Source organism: Perca flavescens, chromosome 14, assembly GCF_004354835.1.
Source record: "Perca flavescens isolate YP-PL-M2 chromosome 14, PFLA_1.0, whole genome shotgun sequence".
Lineage (NCBI taxonomy): Eukaryota > Metazoa > Chordata > Actinopteri > Perciformes > Percidae > Perca > Perca flavescens.
This window is the reverse complement of record NC_041344.1, coordinates 30586892-30611218: the sequence shown is the minus strand read 5'-3', so window position 1 is coordinate 30611218 and position 24327 is coordinate 30586892. Positions and strand designations below refer to the sequence as shown.

The window sequence follows — 24327 nt, the reverse complement described above, 5'->3', positions numbered from 1 at the left end:
AACCTCCATTGCTGCAGAACAGCTTGACGTTGTTAACCCATTTCTTGTTCCCTGAAAAAGGCCTTTTTGTAAAATACTGTAATGTACATTATTTTTCAGTTTTGGGTAACCTTACTGTTATTTTAACCTCAGGCAGTTTACCAATTACCTTTGTACCATTTCAAGCTATTCATTGGACTTGAACTGCTAAAATTTCAATAAAAACTAAAAAGATTGGGGTGTTCTAAAACTTTTGACCGGTAGTGCATATATCTCTGAGAAAGCTCCTTCACTTGTTTTCACAATAACAGACTGATTAAAAGAGAAAGAGGACGCCCGGATAGCTCAGTTGGTAAATATAGAGGTTTGACTCTGACCTGCGGCCCTTTCCTACATGTACCCCCTCTATCTCCCCTTTCATGTCTTCAGCTTTCCTATCAAAATAAAAATAAAAACAGACTGAAAGACATAGGGAGACAGAGGGAGAGAGGGGGAGTGTGATGGACTGAAGCGTATGCTACTCAGAGAGTGCTGGCTGACTCATTATGAATGGGTCCAGCACGGGTCGAATGCGCTTTGGCGGGTCAGCGGCGTACACCCGTTTTGTGTAGGCTATGAAATGTCTGTATCGTCACTGCGCTGCATTTTTATGAAGTATGATCCAGCTATCCAGCGATCCAGGCGTCTTACACGCTATTACTCAACGAACTGAAGTTCGTTGCATTTAATAACTTCTAATGTGTTTTTCGCCGTGGCGGCCACAATAACAGAGAGTTACCAGCAGAAACATTGGTACTAATACAGGTTTCCCTTTTCATATTTAACAATATACAGCTGTGTTAATAAGAATTAAAACTGTAGACAAATGTCAGCAGTTTGGACCGGCTGGCTTTACAGAAGGAATGGGTCATGTAACGCAACATTAAACCATATCAATATAAACAACATTGCTTCGTTCATGGAGAGGCAGCGGATGCGAGGACGTTAGGTGCACCGGTGCGACCTAGGAAATACTTAGTCGCACCCTTACAAATTTTGGTCGCATTTGCAACCAAATTGGTCCCAATCTAGAGCCCTGCAATGTATCTGAGCACTGTAATAAATAAATGTCAAGAAAATAGATCGTTGCAGTGGAACTTGAAGCTCTTGATGTAACATCTTGTCTATTTAACAGCAACAACTGCTGCGGTCATTCAAATCTGGGGATGGTGACCAGTTTGAGTGGGGCCACTCTTGACTTCCCCATGAGGAATGCACAACACTTCTCACCTTGGCTATTCTCTAGCAGCAGATAAGACAGTGCCGTATGCAACACATGCTCACATGGAAGGTAGAGAGATGACTGACATCTTTGATCCATCTTTTCCTATCTTCAGGGGGTTTTCTGCCAATGTTCTCGTCCTATCCGTAGTGTTCTTTACAAAGACCTTTCAGCAGGAGTTTAGCGGGCAAGATGACCGGAGCCAGAAAGCCAAGGGGGTGGTAGATGGAATTCACTACTGATAAATGCCTCTTCTGGTCATCAGCTTGTCTTGCAGCTTCATACTGTAGGTGAAAGTATCCGTTTCTGTGTCCCATTGTACACCGAGGGTCCTCTCGACTGGCAAAGCGTCATGCCTTATATCCAGGTCTTTCACTTCGCTGGCTCTGTGTACTTCAGGGATTGACATTAATACCTTCCTGCTATTGCTCATCCACTTTGTTAAAGCAAAGCCTCTGCTGGCACACAAAGATCTCTAGCTAAGGTCACCGCATCTTCTTCTTTAGCTACACTCTTCAGACAGTCATCTACGTAGAAGTTGTGCAGGACTGTCTGGACAGCTTCTGGAGATGCATCAGCCTTGTGATCTTCGACAGTTATTTTCAGTGCATATGAGGCAACACTTGGTGAAGAAGGGGCTCCGAAGAGGTGCACGGTCATTCGGAATTTCTCCATAGGCTCGTTCAACTTGTCGTTGGGCCACCAAAGAAAACGGAGTAGGTCTGCGTCATGTTCTGGCACCTTGACCTGATAAAACATTGACTCGATGTCCGCCATCATAGCTACTGGCTCCTCACGAAATCTTAAATGTACACCAGGTGTTGGTCAAGTCGGGTCCTTGGAGCAGCTCACTATTCAGAGACCTATCCTGAAATGAAGCTGTGCAGTCAAAGACCACACACAAATGTCTTTATTTTGGGTGATAGAATTCAGGATTCTTTGAATAAGCAAACAGGCTATGCGCTGTTCCGCCACACAACGGTTAATAGGCATTTGGAGCTTCTCATTTCTGAGTGTCAGTCCAATGCTGTAATGCCTGTTCTCAAAAATTGTCGTTTGTCTTCATGAGACATCTCCTCTCGGTCATCGTAGTTACGCTCTGGAAAATCAGTGTTATACTGTTGTTCACAATCTCCATCACAGAAATTCTGTTTACTGAAAAAGTAGGTGTTTCATTCATTGCATCATCCAGTTCCTTTCTTACAGGCCCATTCACAACCCAGCCAATGGCAGTCTTCACGGCATAATGGCCTCCATTCTCAGCATTGATAACGTGCAATGGCTCCATTGCTCTTGAACACTCCAATAAGCAGGCCTACATCCGCTTATATCCCTGGCAAACGTACTTCATTGAGAGAAGGCCACTTCTGGATATCTTACTGTTTAGGTATGTTCTCGGTGTGAACAGGTATGTTGCTATGAGTGAACACCTTAGGAACCTCTATGAACTTGGTGTCTTCCAGCCCGCACAGTTCCAGGTCTGATAGGACGAAACTGTTCATGAGCTTATGTTCACCAGGTTTGTCTTGACCCATGGTGCTAAGAAGTATTCGTGTCGGTTTCCCTTTAATGTTCAGTTTCTTTTGCACAGAAGTGCAGAACGTTGCTGTGCTTCCCGGGTTCAGAAAGGCGTATGTTTCAACACACTTGACAGCACACGTTCTGCTTCTCCGGCCCCCGTGAGGCTACCTCTTTTATTATGTGCAGAATGTCTGGATGCTCTAAAGCACATTCTTTACACTCAATTCTTCTTTTGCAGAGTTTGCCAAGATGACCTGGAACTAAGCATCCAAAACATAAGCCCTTCAGTTTTAGGAAATCCACACACTCCTTATGTGGTTGGTCTTTGATTTTGCTACATGAGGCAAGGGTGTGAAATTGCTGGCAGGACAAAAACACGGCTTCTCAAAGGCACTCACAATTTTACTTGAGTTCGCTGGATAACCTGCATTTATTGAGGCCCTTTAGTTTCAGTGGAAACATTGGTCGCGAAACTGCTTCCACAGACCTCTTTCCTTCCATGATGTTTTTCTTTTTCTTACCACTTGGGGTTGGGTGGCTGTCTGAGATATTACCAAAGAGTTTTGCTCTTTCATGTCATAAGCTTCAGCATGCTAACGTTCCTTCATTTTGTACGGTAGCTTAGACACCACTGTCCGTAGGTTGGTTGGGTTGTCCATCTCCTCTAAGAATGCAATGTCTTCCATAGTATTGCGACATCCAATCAAAAACACTGCATATGTGCTCAATGCTTTCCCATCATCAGACTTCACTTGAGGCCATTTGAGTGCTTTGTCAATGTATGCGCTGGCAATCCGTAATTCATTCCCATTGTGCTTATGAAGTAGTTGCTTCACCTCACAGTAGCCTTTGTTAGGTGTCATATGAGCACAGCTGCGAACAAGCTCTTGAGGTTCACCAGCCGTAAATTGTTCCAAGAAGTACAATTTATCTTGATGATTGTTGGTTTTCTGCTCTATTGCGTGCTCAAATGCCCTCATGAAAGATTTGTATCTTAGCGCATCACCCTTAAACACAGGAATGTCTTTTGTTGGTAGATGAGATAGCTGCTGTTGTTTTCAAGTAGCTCAGTGATTACATTGTTTTTACATAACCGCTAGTATGTCATCACCTCTGTTAGTTGAGCATTATTAGGCATAGCATTAGGCACATATTTGGAGACTGGTTGAGACTGTTTTTGTTTTCGGGAGTGTCGCGTTTGTGGTTGAACATGAATGTTCGTATTAGCTTGTTGTGGGTGCATAATGCTAGTTCTTTCCTTCACGTGTCCACCTTGTGGCTTTTGTGCTGTCGCGTAGCTACCCAAACCTTCTTCAGATCTATCATATTCTTTAAGCACCCTTAATTTGGCTTTGCTCTCAGCTAATGCAGTTTCCAGCTCTAACTCTTCCTTTTCAGCTTTGATTCTAGCTGCTTTAAACTCAAGCTGTTGCATTTTCTTTAAGGCTGCAGCACGTTCGAGCAGGGCTGCATGTTCCGCTTCCTGTTTAGCTCTTGTTGATGATACTCGTGACGCAGTTGATGTGCGACTTACTTGTGATCCACATGGGCTAGCATGTGCAACATCGCTGACCCCCACCTGTGAAACGCTGTCATTTGGCTTAACAGTTTCTTGCAAATAATCAACCACATTATTTTCTTCTTGCATACATACATTTTCCACTGGCAGTATAGGTTGCAATCCACTTTTTAGTTGTGTGTGTGTGTGTGTGTGTGTGTGTGTGTGCAGCAACTATTTTAAGAGTCAAGTCATTGTTTGATTGTCTGAGCAGTTTCCCAGAATTACTTTGGTGAGCACGTTATAACAAAACAACACAAATAAGAACCACATTCTAATAACCCACAATTATATTTCAAAACTTTTTGTTGAATGATCATTGTTAAAGGGTACCAGTTAAAGCTTTAGACAGAACCCAAGAATTATGAAAACCAAATATACAAATGACCTCCCCATTCTTCTAAAGGGTAAGCTGAATAATTTCTTGAATTAAATTTACTGTATGTATCTCATATGATTGTGGTATGTACGGGTATGGTCCATTTGGCAATGCAAGATTCATTTCTGGCATACTAACAAAGTTTTCTCCACAAGGAGAATGGGAGTGAGAGAGAGGTGGCAGGGAGAGAAGAGACAGAGAACGACATCAAATGAAACATGAGAGAGATGGATGCAAGGCTGGAAATCAATACATATTGATCAACAGTCAGTCATCTCCGTGCAAAAGATGGAAAATCGCATCCAGACTGGCAAATGGAAGCAGCAGTCTGACACCTGCAGCAGCCATGTTTTCTTTGCTGTGTCATTACTCACACACAGCAATGCGCAAACACAATCCTGCCCTCCCCTCACACATAATCTGTCCAATTCATTACACCAACCTCACTGGCACAAATGGCATTTCTGTGCACTGTGGGATTCTTGGGGGAGAGCTAACTTTTGTTTTCTACAGTTTGCAACCTGTACAGAGAAAAGTTTAAAGGATATCCATCCATCCATTCATCCATCAATCCGTCCATTCAACCATCCATCCATCATCTATTCATCCATCCATCTATCTATCCATCCATCCATCCATCCATCCGTCCATCCATTCATTCAATTATTCATCCATCCATCCATCCGTCCATCCATCCGTCTATCCATCCATCCAAGAGCAAGGCCTAAGTGCATAAGTTTGTGCACCATTCCAAGCCTCAATAGGTTCAAATAGGTCTGATGATGTGCTCCCCGGTTGTAGAAATGAATTAATCAATCAGAGCTTTGTAGACGAGATAAAGAATGGAAATGGCATTTTTCTAGTTCACTAGCTATGGAAATTATGATAAAAATGACAAAAAATTGGCCACAAATTCCTATAATGTCATAATGACAGAATCAGGTTTATTCACCAGGAGCAGCGACTATTAACGTTGGTACCGAGTTGCAACTTAGAATCAATGTGGTCCTAACACAAACACCTCCAACAATACCAATTTTGCATTAAAAGTATAAATAATAATATACCGAATGACACTTAATGACACCAGTCATAAACACTCATAAAGACACCTTCAGGTTCATGACAGGTGTCATGTCAGTCTTATGCACATCCCTTCAAATAAAGTGTTACTCTACTTTCTCCAACAGAAATAGTCCCTATGAATTATGGACTATTTCCTGCTCCAAAAGGATCATGCGACCACTTTTATGCTTTTATCCAAAACATGTAGAAGATCGAATAAATAGATCCCAGAACTAACCAACATTTGCAGAACGCAGCACTAGGATAAAACTAATTTGTTTTAGAAAGAGAGGGGATGACAGGCCACTCATTCATGGAAATCAGACCAAAGCAGGAGGAAGAGAGGAAACAGCAATAAACACAAGACACTTTACCAATTTGCATTCCACCCACTCAGTTTAGGCTTAAATTGTGTTCAGCGCATAATGGATAATCCTCAGAGATAAATTAAAATACAAAAACAGGAATAACAATCACAAAATCAGCCGTACTGGAGATGTTGCTGATTAAAAAGCCTCTGTGTGTGTGTGTGTGTGTGTGTGTGTGTGTGTGTGTGTGTGTGTGTGTGTGTGTGTGGAAAGAGAATATTCATTTCAAACCAGCAGCAGATGCCTCCCTTGTCTTTTAAATTGTCTTGCAGAACAGAATACTTTGTGATTTGTCGAGTAAAATTTGATTGCAGTGAAAGGACATCTTGTGGATACACATAAAAAAGCTCAACCATTGACTACTTTATCTGGCGGTGTGACAGAGCAAACAGGCCCAGCCAATTATAGACAGAGAGCAGTTATGTCTTTGAAAAATACTTGAGGGGAGAATGTCAGTTATTCACACTGAGCAGTTTAAACTCCTAGAGAAACCAGAGGCCTGTACTACAATGCAAGATTTGGCGTTAACGAGGTAACTTCAGGTTCAACATAGGGTTTTGTGTATCACAACGATGGTTACCGGATAAAAATGTTTTTCCTGTTTTAGGAAGCATTGAGTGTTTTGCGTTTTGCCTGTATTTTATCATTAATGGTAGATGTTTGCGATTGGTCATGCTGTGCGTCGCTGGATTGGAAAACCCTGGGTTGATTGAACTAGTTGTTAACCACCGTCGTGACACAGCTTTTGCGGTTGTTAGGTTAGGTGAAGCCGGGCAACTAAAATAAATCCAGGGCATGTTGAACTTGCTTCGTAGTACAGGCCTGGTTAGTCATACCTTTTTTGCCTATACTTTTAGAAAGACAGAACTCAAAGGCATTTTAGAAGCAGTGCAACAACTTATTAAAGCCCAACTGATAAACAGCCAATATTATGTGCTGGTTTTCACATATCACAGATATATCGTATAAAAATACCTCATGTAAATTTAGAAACTGTCTGCAGGCCATCCTCATTCACTGTTCATACATATACCTACGAAAAGTAATGTACTCTAAAAAGTACAACCCATGTATTCATTAAGATCCATACTATTTGTTAGGCAGCAACCTCTAGTGGCCATAGTAATTATAATGGGAACAAAGGAGGAAGTCAGGTGACATAGTATTAGAGCGATGAAGTCCACATAAGGGGGATTTCAGGGTGCTGGATGGCTTCACATAGTGATGTTGAACGTGACATAGTTATGTATGGAAGTACTTATTTTAAACCAAACCATGATCTCTTGTTTCCAATCCTAACCAAGTAGTTTTGGTGCCTAAACTTAACGGTCACTGTGTCACAGCGTTACATAGAACAGTTATATTTTGATTAATTCAATTCAGCGATTCAACTGTCGCAAATTAATTTCCAATATCTGAATGAAATCCTGAGAGTCTTGCTAGAGTTGTGGCGCTCCAGTCGTCTCCATCGCTTTGTGTTGGTTTTGTTTTGGTTTAGTCTTTACATAGTATGACAGTCTTTAACATTAGATGTGAGATGGTGTCAGGCTTTAGTCTTTTCAAAGTCTGTTCAAAGTCTTCTAATGTATGGTAGTTATAAGATGTCTGAAAATACATTGCAAAAGCATTGCAACGTTTTTCCACCAAGTTTATTTTTACACTGTAAAATATCCCGCTCATTACAAATCTTGGGCTCAATTCTTTAATAACCAAATTTAAGAGCTCTTTATCAAAAATGTTTGTTTACATTATGTTAAAAATGCATAAGGGCTGCGTTCCAACTGCGTCCCAGCTCCGGCGATCTGCAGCCCTCCGGAGCAGATACGCAGAGCTTCTATTTTTGCTGGACGCCGGAGAGCTCCGCAGCAATTCAGCACACGCCAGATAGTTTGGAACAGGAAGTTGAGCACAGAAGCAAAATAAAACATCCGGTTAATTTTCAAAATAAAATACACCGTGCTCACGGCGGATCATATTTTCCTGCACTAAAAAAACACAGCACAGAGTTGTTTCCCCTCTACTCCTCTGGATGGAAACAAACTGTTGTTGGTTTTGTGGTTCTATTCTACGTGAATTCGCAAGAACTTGTGGGTCCTCGTGACTACAGCTGTCAGTCATGGCCGCAGCCGTGCCGCAACAAATCTGGACCTGGTGGGTATTGACGGACGGCGGCGCACGCAGCAGACACGCAGCGGAGCCGGTCCGCAGCAGTTCTGCATCCAGTGGAAATCCGGAGTTAGACGATTATCAAAATAGTTAATCAAAATGTGTCTATACGGAAAAGGTGGAATATGTATCGGTGAGGAATTTTGACATGTGACTTTATTCCTGATGATGAGGACACATCACACCCCTGTCAGTTCAGCTCTCTGTGTTTTGGTGATGCTGTCGTCATTTAGTGCACACATCCCGGCCTGCAGAGCCCACCAGCTGGCTCCAGCCTCATTTAAGCCCACAAATTAGGCTGGAGGTGAGCCTCGCCACCAAGGACGGCAGAGCTTCATCAGCGGAGTGTGAAAGGAAAGGACAAAGTCAACGTGCCTTCTGAGAGAGGCTGCGCTGGAGAAGGATTGGAAGTGAAAGAGCAAATCTGCAGACTAACACAGAGCCTGCAGAGAGGCACGCTACTGACAAACACATTAGTCTGGCTGCCAGCAGCTACAGCACACACACACACACACACACACACACACACACACACACACACACACACACACACACACACACACACACATCAGCCTTTCCATATGTTGAACATACATAGAGAGAGAGAGAGAGAGAGAGAGAGAGAGAGAGAGAGAGAGAGAGAGAGAGAGATCACAGGCTACCCAGGCATAGAACTCAGTCCACAGGAACATTTTGTTTCCACATTCATTCCGAGATTACACTACAGTGGTGCATGGATGTATGTTCTGTGGTAGTAGTAGTGGATGAATGCTGCTCTGTTAATCCTCCTACAGTAATTCTCAGAGAACAATGAAGGTCATGGTATAAATAAAATAATATTGTATGGTGCTTAAATGTTCTCCATGATGCGTACACTGCAGGATTTCTAAGCATCTCCCAAAGCAGTGTTCGGAGAAAAGTTGAGCGTAATTTCAAAAATTCAATCTTTTCTCACTGAAGGTTGCCCTGCCTAAATGAGATTTTGATTTTGAGTTTTTTTTGAGTGAAGTGCAGTGTTCTTTTAAAGTGCCTATCTATTGAATCTATTGATTTTACACATAAAACCTCTTGGGGAGTAATTTGACCCATACTAGGGAGTAAAAGTCAGGATATCTCAGCCTCTGCATCATTGATTTTGATCACTTTTTAAATTCTTTCTCTTGTGAGAACTCCAATTTTATTAATAAAACCATACCCTTTTAATATATATAAATAAATAAAAATACTAAATTGCCTCCGGCTTATAAGGGATGTTGTCGCCTGCTAAAACCAAGCAAAGAAATAATCCTAATACTCCATCACTTGGTTACCAGTTGGTTTTAGGATTGATTTTACAAAGTACAACGTTTATGCTTGCCGGTTGGCAAGCACAAACGTTTTCTCTTCAACACAAGACCATTGTTTTCAAAGATTCCAATTGTGGAAGGCCCAAAACATAGAGGGGTTTCCAAATGTTCTGCATAGGTATGGACCAGAGCGTGTCAGCGGAGTTGAGCGGTGAGAAGTTTCCGCTCTTCGCTCACAGAGCTGTTTCTTCCCACACTCTTCCACTCAAAACCGCTCTGCACAACTTCTCGCTCTGCGCTTAACTAAGATTTCACCCCGCTCAACTCAAATTGCTGACTGCTCGCAAAAACAAAATAACTTGTGACGGTGCCCGCACTCCATCCATTCCCCCGGTGTCGGGTAACCTGACTCCGCCAGATGGATTGCTTCGCATTTGCTTGGCATATCCATCTGGGAACTTTCCGTTGGAGAACTTTTGGGAAGGGGCGGAATACTGGTTATTTGATTGGATGAACCATCTGTCTATCACCTATGTTGGGAACAGACGGGCCAAATCAACCAATCAGATCCACGAAGCGTATGAAAATACAACCACAAGCCCGCCCCTGCTGCTGCAGGCAAAGCATAGCTCGTAAGCTCAGCATGCAAGCAACATGTCGGTAAAGGATATTTGCCGTTTGTGTAACGAGAATTTAGGAATAAAAGGAACCATTTCAGGTTCACGGACCATATTCCAAAAGAAGGATCCAAGAGAAAAAAAGCATTAGCGAGCGGCTAACAGAATTAGGGCTACCGCTGGCTGATAATACTGGTTAGCTGATTGGATAAACCATCTGTCTATCACCACCTAACCCACCTCAAAACCAACACTGATTGGCCCGGTCGTTTGGCTAACGGCTCCAAATTTTCTCTGCCTCAAGATGCCAGACTGATCTGCGAGTGGAAAACTGGAGCTCGCCAGATCAGGACGGTCTCACGAGGCTAAGTGTCCGGAGCTCCAGCAGCAAAAAGTCCGCCCGATGATGCAGTAAAGTAACACAAGCCTCAGGCATGCAAGCGGCACCGGAGTGAAATTAGAGCGGGAGATAAGGTGACGTTCCAACTTTTAAAAAATGGCTTTGGCACATTCAGTACACACACATATACAACAAAGTGAACTCACAGCAACATTATAGATGGCCATGCCCACGGCTCGGTGGTCATTGATCTTCTCTGTGGAGATGGACTTGGTCTCATAGGCCAGGAAGATGCCGAGCAGCAGCAGCAAACCTTTATAACCATACACAACACCTGCAGAGAGGAGACAACATGGCCGCTGTGAGGAATAATGGAACCATTTGTACAGCTAGCAAAATTACGAATCCCACTATGGCCACGCCAAGACCCGCCCTTCAATTGCATGTATTGCCAGGCGTTCCATGCTTACGCGAGGTAACGTAAGGTCTTATCCCCTGACCAATCAGCTATCCTAATCATAACCACTCAAGGTCAAATGAAAACCAATCGAGCTGCTTCGTAAGTCTGGTCTTGGTGTGGCCATAGTGGGATTCGTAATTTTGCGTACAGCTACTAATTTCACACAGTACTATCCAAGAATCTGTATTTTTAGCCATTCGGTTAAAAATACAGTTTAGGAGTGGCACACCACTGTCCCACCTCATGGACAGTAGGGGTGTAATCCATATATCGATGCTTCCATTAATTAAATTATCAAATTATATTTTAGTTAATAAAATAAATCTAACAAATTGTGTTAAATGGGCTTATGTCCTATGTCTTATATCGATCGCAGGCCCCTGAATTGAATGAAATCGAACTTGTATCATGGCAGACTGTGATATCAGTAAATTTTAAGTATTGTTGTTCTAAGAATCAATATAATATTATATATAATGTGTGATTTACACCCCTCATGGACAGCTGAAGGATTTGGAAGCGCCAAATACGACATCAGAAGCTAAACCTTAACAACACTAGACAAACCATACAGCTAATATTACTTACTAATCCAACAACAAGAAGGCCAGCTTGGCTGCAGCCTTTTATTTCATCATGGTTTTAATGTGCTCATATTATGCTAATTTGTGAACAGTGTTTGCTGTTGGAGATGGTAAGTCCCTGTGGGTGGACTTTGGGCTTTTACACTTTGTAAACCTATAACATGCACACAAAAAAAAATATAACACAGTAAAGGAAAGTGGAAAAAGGCAAAAAGCATATTATGAGCACTTTTAATCCAGAAGTTTGGTCTTGTCCAGCTTCTTGTCCGGTCACTCTCCCTTTCTCTTCTTTGCTTCCTCTGTCAACATCCTCTTTGGTGTCTTCACCTCTGCCATGAAGACCATACACTTCTCATTGAAACCGTACTCACGCTAGCGATATGTAGCACTGAATTCATATAGTCAAACATAAAGTCATAGTTCTATTATCTTTACTGTTACTATAAGTGCCACGGCGCATCATGCCAACTGCTATCATTGTTATGAATCATATTTCTGTATATCTATATCAGTGTCTCTGTGTCCCAACTGGCAGCGGCAGAAGGCGGCCCACCAAGAGTTTGGATCTGTCCGAGGTTTCTGCCTTTAAAATGGACTTTTTTCCTCGCCACTGTCCCAAATGCTTGCTCTTGGGGGGAATTGAAATTGTTGGGTCTCTGTAAATTATAGAGTGTGGTCTAGACCTACTCTATCTGTAAAGTGTCCTGAGATAACTCATCTTGTGATTTGACACTATAAATAAAATTGAATTGAATTTTTTTCAGACCACAAAGGAGACAAGGATTAGCTAGCTAGTGCAGCTACTTCTCAGCAGCACAGCAGATGGACCTTCAGTTAGCGGCTGTAGCAACTCCATTTCAGCCAGCGCAAACCCTAGTGCCGGGGGTCTGATCCCGGACGACCCAGTCTCCCCGCATGATTATCAAACTTTCTGTTGCTGCCCTTATACAGCTTAGACTGAGCCACTTTGATCTAAAAAAGAAAAAAACATAAACGCGGTCCAAACTGAGAATGCCACGCTAGCTTCTTCTAGCTAGCGGGCGGTGTGTGGCTTAGTGCCGTATATTGTTACACACTTCTTTTGGGAGATCGTACCGCTCCCTAAAGGTCGGCGTGGGAATGAAAGAGCGCCATTCTCCTTATTACAAGTCTGTGTATGATCAAAATGATTATTAAGCTGTTTTTTCAAATGTAATAATGTTGCTTTAAAGACCCTGTAGATTACGTTCTCACAGTACTTAGTGAGAACTTAGTACTAAGTAAAAAGAACATTTTACATTTTCAAAATCATATTGTATATTACCCAGCCAGGTGTTCATCTTTTCTGAGCTGCAGTGTTCCAGTAAAGGCTGAATCAGAACATCCAGGTCTCCTTTGGGGGCTTCTCTGGTGAATTTCTGCTTTCATACAAACAACATGAAAACACAGTTGAAGAACAGCAACACACTACAACTTCAACAGTAAACACATGAGATCAAATCTATTTAAATTTAGACAAAATTCATTAACTCATGTGAGTCTATTTTAATGTCAAAATAATTGAAGAGTCAATCGACAGAAAACTAATTGTCAACTAATTTGATAACTGATTCAATCATTTATTATGCAAAATATTTCCTCGATTCCAGATTCTTAAATTTGAAGATTCTTTTTTTCATTTTGGTGGCCATATTGTGTGACATTTCATTAGACTAAATCAGTGCTTCCCAAAGTGCAGGTACTTGCAGCTGGGCCACAGCCTGGGCTATAAAAAAAACAAATCTTTAATATAGTAGATTTTGATGCAATATATTTGTGAACAGTAGGGCTGGGCATGGTTAAAAAAAGTTTTAATACCAGTACCGTACAGTGAATTAGATACTGGTTCCTGAACGATACCTTTTCAATACCATTTCATAAAGTTCATTATTATTAATATTGATGGGTCTCTGTACATTATAGTGTGGTCTAGACATACTCTCTGTAAAGTGTACTGAGATAACTTGTGTTATGATTGACACTGAATTACACATTACGGTACAATTTCTTTTTAAATTGTTCAGCTCCTTTACACCTATGTGAAGCACACCGTAGTCAAGTGTCACAATGGGGCTGCGAGGCTTGGACCCAAATGCAGAAAGCCGGCTAAGTATGTAGAGCTAGATAATTTATTAAACAAAAACAAAGTACAAACCAACAAAAAGAGTCCAGAGGCCTGTACTACAAAGCAAGATTTGGCGTTAATGAGCTAACTTCAGGTTCAGCCCAGGGCTTTCTGTACTACGAAGGTGGATTAGTTGTTATCGGGTTCAATCGCCATGATAACTCATGCTGAACAGCTAACCTGGAGCAGGTTATGTTGGAGATTAGAGATCAACCGGTGTTAAAGCACCGCCTACTGACCAATCAATACTCGATTGATAATGGCGTCACCGTTCTTAGAAGATCAGGTGGAGCTCGGTGCAAGGAGAGAGAGAGAGAGAGAGAGAGAGAGAGAGAGAGAGAGAGAGAGAGAGAGAGAGAGAGAGAGAGGTGCACTCATATAAGTTAAAACATTTAGAGACCGACAACCCTGTTAACATTCACTGATGGGTATCTTTATGAAAGATATATATTTTAAGAGGCGGGAATTACATATAGGCTATTTGTCGGCTTCTTCAGCCGTGTGTTGCCAATACGCACATCGGTGAGAATTATGTTTCGATATTTTTTTATTTTCTCTCACGATCGCTTACCAGTGCCAAGGTTTCAACTGAAATAAAAGGCTAAAGCAACGACAGTTCATAGAAAACAAAAGTGTAATTATGGTCAGATCTTGTGCCTGACTGATGGGGAAGTGACCAGTGTAGTCCAATTTATATATTATAGTGGGTATATTGGCCAGAATCTGCCTTTGGGGGAGGAGGGGGGCATATCATAGTGGGGGGGCCTGGGTGTCCTCCCCCAGGGAAGTTTTAAGCATCAACGACTTCATTGCCTGCATTCCGATACACTTTAATCAGTGGCTGTTTTTGGTACGGGCGAACTGGGCAGCCACCCGGGGCATTTTTTCATGTCATATGGGGGGCGGCACGAGAACTTAAAAAAAATTATAATAATCCTCTGCGCCGTGAAGTGGTTTTCAGTTAGCCTATCTACCATTTCACTGCAGCTGCAGGCGCCCTGCTTGCACCCCCTACTTTCACAATGAAATGGACTAGTCCGTAATGGTGCGGGCGCGAAAGATAAACACACGGTGACAGGAGAACTGGGAAGTACACAGAGACGGAGCAAGACAAGTCTAAAACTCTCTTTTATGTCAATTCTAAACGCGAAAATGAAACAAAGTTACCCAAGCGGCTCAAATAAAAGAAAAAAGCGAAAAGACAGTAGCAGCTCCCATGGCTGATGATAGTGGTGGTGGTGTCTGTCGGCGGCAGTGGCAGTTGCATGCAAAGTGAGGAGAGGGACAGAGATGAGGGGTAGAACCTGCGGTAAGCACAACTCCCCTTAAAACACTTGATAAATTGCCCCTTGATAAAACTGAGCCAAAAACTGAGTGGTGGACAAACTGTTGATGATAGCACTACAACAATAAAAGACGTAGCCATGCTTTACTGTATGATTCTGGCTTTAGTAGCCTATAAACGTTGAAAAAAAAAAAAACGACAATTGTAGCTTTTCTATCTGCATTGGCAGACAAAAACTCATGATAGACCTCTTCAAATTAAAGCACAGGGCCTCTTGAAATTTATATATATATATATATATATTCCTAAAAGGATTATTAGGAACACCTGTAAGATTTCTCGTTAATGCAATTATCTTATCAACCAATCACATGGCAGCTGCTTCAATGCATTTAGGGGTGTGGTCCAGGTCTAGACAATCTTCTGAACTCCAATCTGAATGTCAGAATGGGAAAGAAAGGTGATCTAAGCAACTTTGAGCGTGGCGTTGTTGTTGGTGTCAGACGGGCTGGTCTGAAAAAGGAAAAACATCCAGTATGCTGCAGTCCTGGGGGGAGAAAATGCCTTGTTGATGCTAGAGGTCAGAGGAGAATGGGCCGACTGATTCCAGCTGATAGAAGATGAACTTTGACTCAAATAACCACTCGTTACAAACGAGGTATGCAGCAAAGCATTTGTGAAGCCACAACACGAACAACCTTGAGGCGGATGGGCTATACCAGCAGAAGACCCCACCGGGTACCACTCATCTCCACTAAAAATAGGAAAATGAGGCTACAATTTGCACGAGCTCACCAAAATTGGACAGTTGAAGACTGTAAAAATATTGCCTGGTCTGATGAGTCTTGATTTTTGTTGAGACATTCAGATGGTAGAGTCAGAATTTGGCGTAAACAGAACGAGAACATGGATCAGTCATGCCTTGTTACCACTGGGCAGGCTGGTAGTGGGGGTGTAATGGTGTGGGGGATGTTTTTTTGGCACACTTTAGGCCCCTTAGTACCAATTGGGCATCGTTTAAATGCCACAGCCTACCTGAGCCTTGTTTCTGACCATGTCCATCCTTTTATGACCACCATGTACCCATCCTCTGATGGCTACTTCCAGCAGGATAATGCACCATGTCACAAAGCTCGAATCATTTCAAATTGGTTTCTTGAACATGACAATGAGTTCACTGTACTAAAATGGCCCCCACAATCACCAGATCTCACCCCAATAGAACATCTTTGGGATGTGGTGGAACGGGAGCTTCGTGCCCTGGACGTGCATCCCATAAATCTCCATCAACTGGAAGATGCTATCTTCTCAATATGGGCCAACATTTCTAAAGAATGCCTCCAGCACCTTGTTGAATCAATGCCACAAAGAATTAAAGGCGGTTCTGAAGGCAAAAGGGGGTCAAACACGGTCTTAGTAGGGTGTTCCTAATAATCCTTTAGGTGAGTGTATATATATATATATATATGAGAGAGAGAGAGAGAGAGAGAGAGAGAGAGAGAGCTTGTTTTATGATTCATGAAGAGTATACCGTTTTATTGTATTAATAAATGGCACTCTTTTGAAGTATTTAATGTGTCAACTCTCACTGATACTTACTTAATCATTACATGGCATTAGTAGTTTGAAGGAGTAAGCGTTGCTATACATATTTAGGGGAGCGCAAGGACGGGTGGTATTTAGAATATTTCTATATTTTATTTGTATATTATTCTTAATATTTGATATTGGTTGCTCTCTTCTCTTGTTAAATTTTTTTATGATTGTATATATTTTTGGCACAACCGGCCCTGACGTTAATGCACCAATTTACGGTAAAAATACCTTTATTCAGCCTATAGATGTTAAGAAAAACGCATGGATAACAATTCAAAATTTATCAAAAATATAATGGAAAGTAGCCTTTGTTGTTATGTGTCATTGGGCATTTTTAAGTGGGTAGCCTATATTGAAATCCTGGAGCTTACTATCATGTAGACTAGGCTACACCACTGGAAGTGATATTGATAGGATAAGTGTTGTGATTTACGTAAAACAGCATCGGCTTTTTTTGCCAGCTTTCCTTCCTGCATTTTGCCTGTAAAACCGTGTTTGTGTTCTTCATATTTATGTAGAATTATAGTTTGCTCTTCTTGTTTAAAATATGCAGATCTGGTAGATGTTTGCGATTGGTCATGCTGTGAAAACACCGCCTCTTTTATGTGAACGCACGCGCCACTGGATTGGGAAACCCTGAGTTGACTGAACTAGATGTTAACCAGTGTTGACACAGGTTATGTGGGACCGCGGTTGTTAGGGTTAGTGAAGCCGGATAACTGAAAGAAATCCAGGACATGTTGACCTTGATTCGTAGTACAGGCCTCTGAAGCAGCAGGCAAAACTAAACAACAAAAGTAATCCAGGCAGGAAACAAACACAACAGACATTGAAAACTCGAAACATAAACATAATGCTCCCACACAAGACAAAGACAACACAGAGACTAAATACACTAACAAGAAACAGGTGACACAACAGGTGAAACACATCAGGCAATCAAACAGGCGGGAAAACAAAAGACAGGAAGTAAAACAAGACAAGACTAAGGAGGAACACAGAGACTTCAAAATAAAATAGGAAACACTAACAACAGAAACTAACAATCGTGACATCAAGCCTCTCAAAATACAACACAACACATATGTGAACCCCGTTTCTCTGCGTAACGTAGAGTTTTTCCTGCATGCCTCTATTACGTGTAACTAGACAGCCAATCAAAAGCTTATTAGGGCATGTTGCATGCTTATTGGCTTAGTGACACTGATAAGATTTACTCCCTTAGGAAATAAAATGTTGTAATTAATGGTGAGGCATTTTTTGAACAGTGGATGTCATATATTTTTTGGGTAAAATTTATTTGTAAAAAGAAAGTTGCAAAAGACCTCTCTCTCTCTCGCTGCTGCACGCTGTGTGTGTGTGTGTGTGTGTGTGTGTGTGTGTGTGTGTGTGTGTGTGTGTGTGTGTGCGAGTAGATTTAGTAAGCTGACATCAAATGTATATACATGGCATTTAGGAAACCTTTATTACAACCTTGGCACGGTAAGATGTCCAGACTAGTGCAACAGTCATTTTCGTTTTTTGCGTCCTGCTGCTCCCATCGTCAGCCAGGAAATATTTTTTTTTTACTAAAGCAGTATATGAAATCAGATGTATTACCTACCACCATTTAGTTGTTTTGTGTTATTTAAGATATTTATAAAATATCTGGTCATGCCAGACATAATTATTCCACTCATTTTTTAAACAATGCAATTATCCGTTTCAACCACCAGGGGGGCAGGAGGGTCGAGACTAAGAGCTACATGGAAAAATATGCACCAAACAAGCCACTTTGAAATTTAGCTGTTTCTATAAATACAAAAGTTGGGTGACCTCTCCCCCCCCCCCACCCCCATTCCCCCTTTGGACAACATTTTTTTGGAAGACCCTCCCCTCAACAAAGAATAAAAAGACATGACCCTCCCCTATTTTCCTCCGGTGGTCCATTCCATAAATACCGAACGGTCCCTTACCATTGTCGAGCTCGCCACAACAGCCAGTTTCTGACAGAAAATAGTGTGGGTGCTCATCACACTGGTCTGGCTCTGGCATGCTCTGAGGTTTTGGTGTGGATAAAGCGACGCTCAAGCTCTGCGCTCCATCCAAAATCCTCCCGCTTGCTTGCACTTGGTTCCACTCACATGTTCTGGTGTGTGTGTGTGTGTGTATGTGTGCGTGCACGCGTGCGTGTGTGTGTGTGTCTCCCTCCCTTTGCAAAAGAGGCCTGAGAGAATCCTGTCATTCAAGAATTAAATTGGAAATAAAATAAAAAATTCCAATCCAAATGTTTAGCTTGTACGTTGTCTTGTTAGGGTCTTTTATATGCATTTTAAACATTAAAATTAACATTTGGAAGAATGGAAATTGAAATATCACTTTGATTAGATTATTTTATTTTAATATTGCCAGCTATAAGCTTGTATAACCGTCATCCTTCTACTTGCTTTATCACTTTTCCCCTAGTCAACCCAGTAATTATTATTTATACACACCAACATCTTTACAGTAGTAGATATAAGGTTCTCGGTCATGAATGCATTATATTTTAGGATTTATTTCAAATGTTCCTTTGCACAGTTGTGAATACATAACTAAATAAATAGATGAGCATACCTCCACTGTGATATGTAAAGGATCCACAATCTGCCAGATCATGAGAGACAGGATGTCGATGCTGAGCAAAACACCAACGGTTGCATAGAGTTTCCATGGTTCCAGGTGCTGCTGGGAAACAGAAGGGGTGGGGGGTTCAGGAAAAGGCACAAATCCTCTCTTTCTGGTTTTGTAAGGGAGGGATTTATGAGGCCACAAATAGACTAGCCTAAGCTGGAGGTGAAAACAATGATCACTGACTGTAGCCAATTCAATCTGCCCTTAAAGCACTGGGCCATGACAGGAAAGAGACAAAGAGGCCATACTGATCACAACGCACAGCTCCTTCCCTCAGTCAATAAATAAAGGAGTTCCTTTATGTATTCAGCTTTAAAGAGAGAAAGATTTTTTTGGGAACAGGTCCAAAACTATGAAATGTTTAGTATTAGAACAGCATTTAATCCAAGGCAATCTTGTTGAAGAAAATATTATAAAGCCTGTATTGATGCAACATCTATCTCCAAGCATTCTAGTCCTTATGAAGCATTGCAATGGCCAAGGGCCTCATAGGGGGGTGAACTGACTGAGTATCTCTGAGAAATTGCGTTCATATGGACAAATCTGAATTATTTATATCCAATGCAAATTTTTTGTGCCAACGCCACCAACCTGCATTACAAAGAGTGGGCGGTTGGGGTGGTGAATGATTCTAGAGGGGTCACCAACCTTTTCTAAACTGAGAGCTACTTCATGGGTATTGAGTCATACGAAGGGCTACCAGTTTGATACACTCTTCTGAAATAACAAATGTGCTCAGTTTGCCTTTAGTTATATCTGATTATTAATGATTAATGATGCTCATCTATGTGAAGACACTGATCATGTTAATGATTTCTCACAATAATTACCAACAATGACTTAACAAGGTGGGAAACAGATAAATATATATATATATATATATATTACATTTTTATTTTAGAACAGGCCTGAGGGCTCCTTATGTGGTCCTTGGGGGCTACCTGGTGCCCATGGGCACTGTGTTGGTGACCCGTTCTAGAGCTTGTGTCCCATCTAGTTTTAATTTCGTTAGACGAGACTAAATATTTTCGTCAACGACCTTTTTTTGATGACGAGACTGCACCAATGTCCAAAATCGCTGACTCAGCATTATTGTTGACGAAAAAAGACGAGACTAAAATTTTTTGCATAAAATAAAAAAGATAAAGATAAAATCGCTCTTTATTTTCATCTACAATCGTCTCTAGTTTTTCATCATGAGATAAAATATTCAGCTGTTACTGAGACCCGGTGCTACGGCACCGACAAGTGCCCTAACGACCGTTACCTACCGGACCGAATAGCCTGCGCTTCTCTCTGATGCTCCTAAACGGACGTTAGAGTCAACCGAAACATCGCTGCACGGGGCGCTAGTTAACACTACACTTGGCAGCAGGTAACGTTAGCCTACCGTTAGCTAGCAGTTGGATTTAACACAGTTAAAATGCTGATAACTAAACGGTGTAAAGGTTTGTCTCTATTTCCAAACACGAGACGTACGACAGTCTGCGGCTGCAGTTGTCTGAAAAACACATGTTGCGTTCACTTGAAATACGCCTCACCAGTTTCGTGCTGCATTTATTTTATTGTAAAATATACTTTCCCCAAGCAATTGTTGTTTTTGTCGTTTACTGGTGAAATAAGGAAGAGGCTCAATATTTATATAACGTTATAGCATTTATTTATTTTTATAACTATTTGACTGAAATTGTTATCAGAAATAATTTTTTTTAAACTAAAACTTTTTTGACTAAAACTTGACTAAAATGGCGAGACTTTTAGTCGACTAAAACTTGACAAAGATACCTTGAGTTCTCTTTTGACTAAAACTAGACTAAAATGACAAGACTTTTAGTCGACTAAAACTTGACAAAGATACCTTGAGTTCTCTTTTGACTAAAACTAGACTAAAATGACAAGACTTTTAGGCGACTAAAACTTGAGTAACAAAACTTTTTGGCACAAGACTAAGACTAAGACTAAATTAAAACGCTGGCGACCCTATGCAAAGTAATCTAGTACTACGCAAGGTAGGTAGGTAAGTTCAGGCAAAGAGGTCAATAACTCGTAATTGCTACTACATAACAACTTATGTGAGCGTTTTTCGGGGGAGGACAATCTCCACATTTACCTTTCTCTTGTCCTTCTTCTCATCCTTCTTGGTGAAGACGGTATGGACCCACCATATCTTGGTGAACATGCTGCCGTAGGCGAGGCTGAAACCCAGACCGAGCAGCCACAGGCGAAACTAGCAAAAAAGAAATGAATTGCATTATTAAACTGATTAATATATCAAATCAGCTCCTCAGTCATTCTCTATCATTAAGATCTGTTTGAGTTTAATAGCCTTTCAGAAAGGACCTTGAAATGAAAATAACCTCTGTAATACAGCAGTGATACCGTTACTGCCTTTACTGTGGTGGACAAGAATCAGACAACTGACAACACAAGCAAACAGAAGAGCTTAAAGACTTGAAACTACAGATTATTTTTGGGGTTTAGATTTTCTGCCTATTTTAAAGGGATTTGTTTTGGCTCTGATCTCCTTTCTACGGGAATGACACTTTCATTGGTATGGAGCCAGCAATCCACACTAGTCAATAAAGGAAATCCACCAATAGAATACAAACAACTGTTATGTAATAAAATGTTAACTTGGACTGGACTGGTTTACCAAAAGAAATGTTAATGGGTAATCCTGATTTAAAGACATTTTATGGTAAAAAGGTGTAATTTCTGTTAAAATGTAAAAATCCTGATTTCTCACTTCAAGACCACATTTAGGCTAGTTCCAGACATGTGAATCACCCCCCACATCTTCGATTCATTCAGGGATGACTAAAGTAGGTCTGGTATTGTGCTCAGTGATGGCTGTTTGTCCTGAGTGGGGGAACTTGACCAACCACAGCTTTTTAGGTTGGAATAAGAATGGGGACGTCATCTTCCAAGCTTGAACCATAGACATCAAGTTCCTAGCTAGCTATTTAGCTTCATCCATGAAAGTACCAACAGAAAAATGGCCACAAAATTGTGACATCTGTGGGTTGAGATGGGCACAGCTGTACAGGTTGTTGTAAGTAAACTTAAAGCAACAACAACTCTTAAATTAGCATTTATTTTTAAATAGTCATGATAAATGTTAGGGCTAATTGTGCTTAGCAATTGCTATCCCGACTCCCGTGTTAAGTAAAACTGACATTGGTGGCACGAATACATAGCTACTTACAGAAAATGTCTGACAAGAACACAATATAAATTTGAATAAAGTGAAAAAAAGGCAAATAATTCTGATTAATCAGGCTTCACTGTTTGACATTAATGTGCATTACCCCCTTAAATATATACAGTATGTATGACTTAGCAAACAAGCCAATTATGATTTTGAAATCATCCTCTGCAGAGCATGAATGTGCTCAACAAATCTCAGATGTTTGTGTGCATGTGATATAAGATGGGGCATTCTCTTTGGGATGAAAATAAGAAATCATCATAACAGTTTGAAACTGTATTAAAACAAAATTCTCACTTTGTACTTTATTTCTAGGAGAAACTCCTGAATTCCAAAATCAGCAGGGTGTTAGTTCAATCATCAAATTACTTTTATTTGCTTTAAAGAAATAGTTCAAAGTTTTAGGATATACACTTATTTGCTTCCTTCCACGAGTGGAATCAGAGGATCAATATGATATACAGTATGTATAGAGCCTGGCTTTGTCCAAAGTTCAAAAATACACCTGTATAAACAATCTGTTTAAAAAAAGCTTTAAATTTCCTTCAGACCTTTTCTCATTTAACAAACCAAGCAACATACAGTGGGTATGGAAAGTATTCAGACCCCTTTAAATTTTTCACTCCGTTTCATTGCAGCAATTTGCTAAAATCAAAAAAGTTAATTTCTCATTAATGTACATTCAGCACCCCATCTTGACAGAAAAAAAAAACAGAAATGTAGAAAATTTTGCAAATTTATTAAAAAAGAAATATCACATAGTACAGCCATGAGTCTTCTTGGGAATGATGAAACACGTTTTTCACACCTGGATTTGGTGATCCTCTGCCATCCTTCCTTGCAGATCCTCTCCAGTTCCGTCAGGTTGGATGGTGAACGTTGGTGGACAGCCATTTTCAGGTCTCTCCAGAGATGCTCAATTGGGTTTAGGTCAGGGCTCTGGCTGGGCCAGTCAAGAATGGTCACAGAGTTGTTCCAAAGCCACTCCTTTGTTATTTTAGCTGTGTGCTTAGGGTCATTGTCTTGTTGGAAGGTGAACCTTCGGCCCAGTCTGAGGTCCTGAGCACTCCGGATGAGGTTTTCTTCCAGGATATCTCTGTACTTGGCCGCATTCAGCTTTCCTTCAATTGCAAGCAGTCGTCCTGTCCCTGCAGCTGAAAAACACCCCCATAGCATCAGCTGCCACCACCATGTTTCACTGTTGGGATTGTATTGGGCAGGTGATGAGCAGTGCCTGGTTTTCCCCACACATACCGCTTAGAATTAACGCCAACAAGTTCAATCTTGGTCTCATCAGACCAGAGAATCTTATTTCTCATAGTCTGGGAGTCCTTCATGTGTTTTTTGGCAAACTATGTGGGCTTTCATATGTCTTGCACTGAGGAGAGGCTTCCGTCGGGCCACTCTGCCATAAAGCCCCGACTGGTGGAGGGCTGCAGTGATAGTTGCCTTTGTGGAACTTTCTCCCATCTCCCTACTGCATCTCTGGAGCTCAGCCACAGTGACCTTTGGGTTCTTCTTTACCTCTCTCACCAAGGCTCTTCTCCCACGATTGCTCAGTTCAGTTCAGGTCTAGGAAGAGTTCTGGTCGTCCCAAACTTCTTCCATTTAAGGATTATGGAGGCCACTGTGCTCTTAGGAACCTTGAGTGATGCAGAAATTCTTTTGTAACCTTGGCCAGATCTGTGCTTTGCCACAATTCTGTCTCTGAGCTCCTGGGGCAGTTCCTTCGACCTTATGATTCTCATTTGCTCTGACATGCACTGTGAGCTGTAAGGTCTTATATAGACAGGTGTGTGCCTTTCCTAATCAAGTCCAATCAGTTTAATTAAACACAGCAGGACTCCAATGAAGGAGTA

The 24327-nt window shown here is 41.3% G+C and overlaps 1 protein-coding gene across 1 annotated transcript in view; it reads right to left on the bottom strand.

The window, feature by feature from the left end:
- LOC114568244 (gamma-aminobutyric acid type B receptor subunit 1) overlaps nucleotides 1-24327 on the bottom strand; it is a 103136-nt gene that overhangs the window by 10445 nt on the left and 68364 nt on the right. The window contains exons 12-15 of the mRNA XM_028597723.1: nucleotides 21371-21487; nucleotides 19204-19311; nucleotides 12888-12981; nucleotides 10747-10874 (exon numbers count right to left, since the gene is read on the bottom strand). Of these exons, the coding sequence (XP_028453524.1) occupies nucleotides 10747-10874; nucleotides 12888-12981; nucleotides 19204-19311; nucleotides 21371-21487 (447 nt within the window). The remainder of the gene's footprint in view (nucleotides 1-10746; nucleotides 10875-12887; nucleotides 12982-19203; nucleotides 19312-21370; nucleotides 21488-24327) is intronic.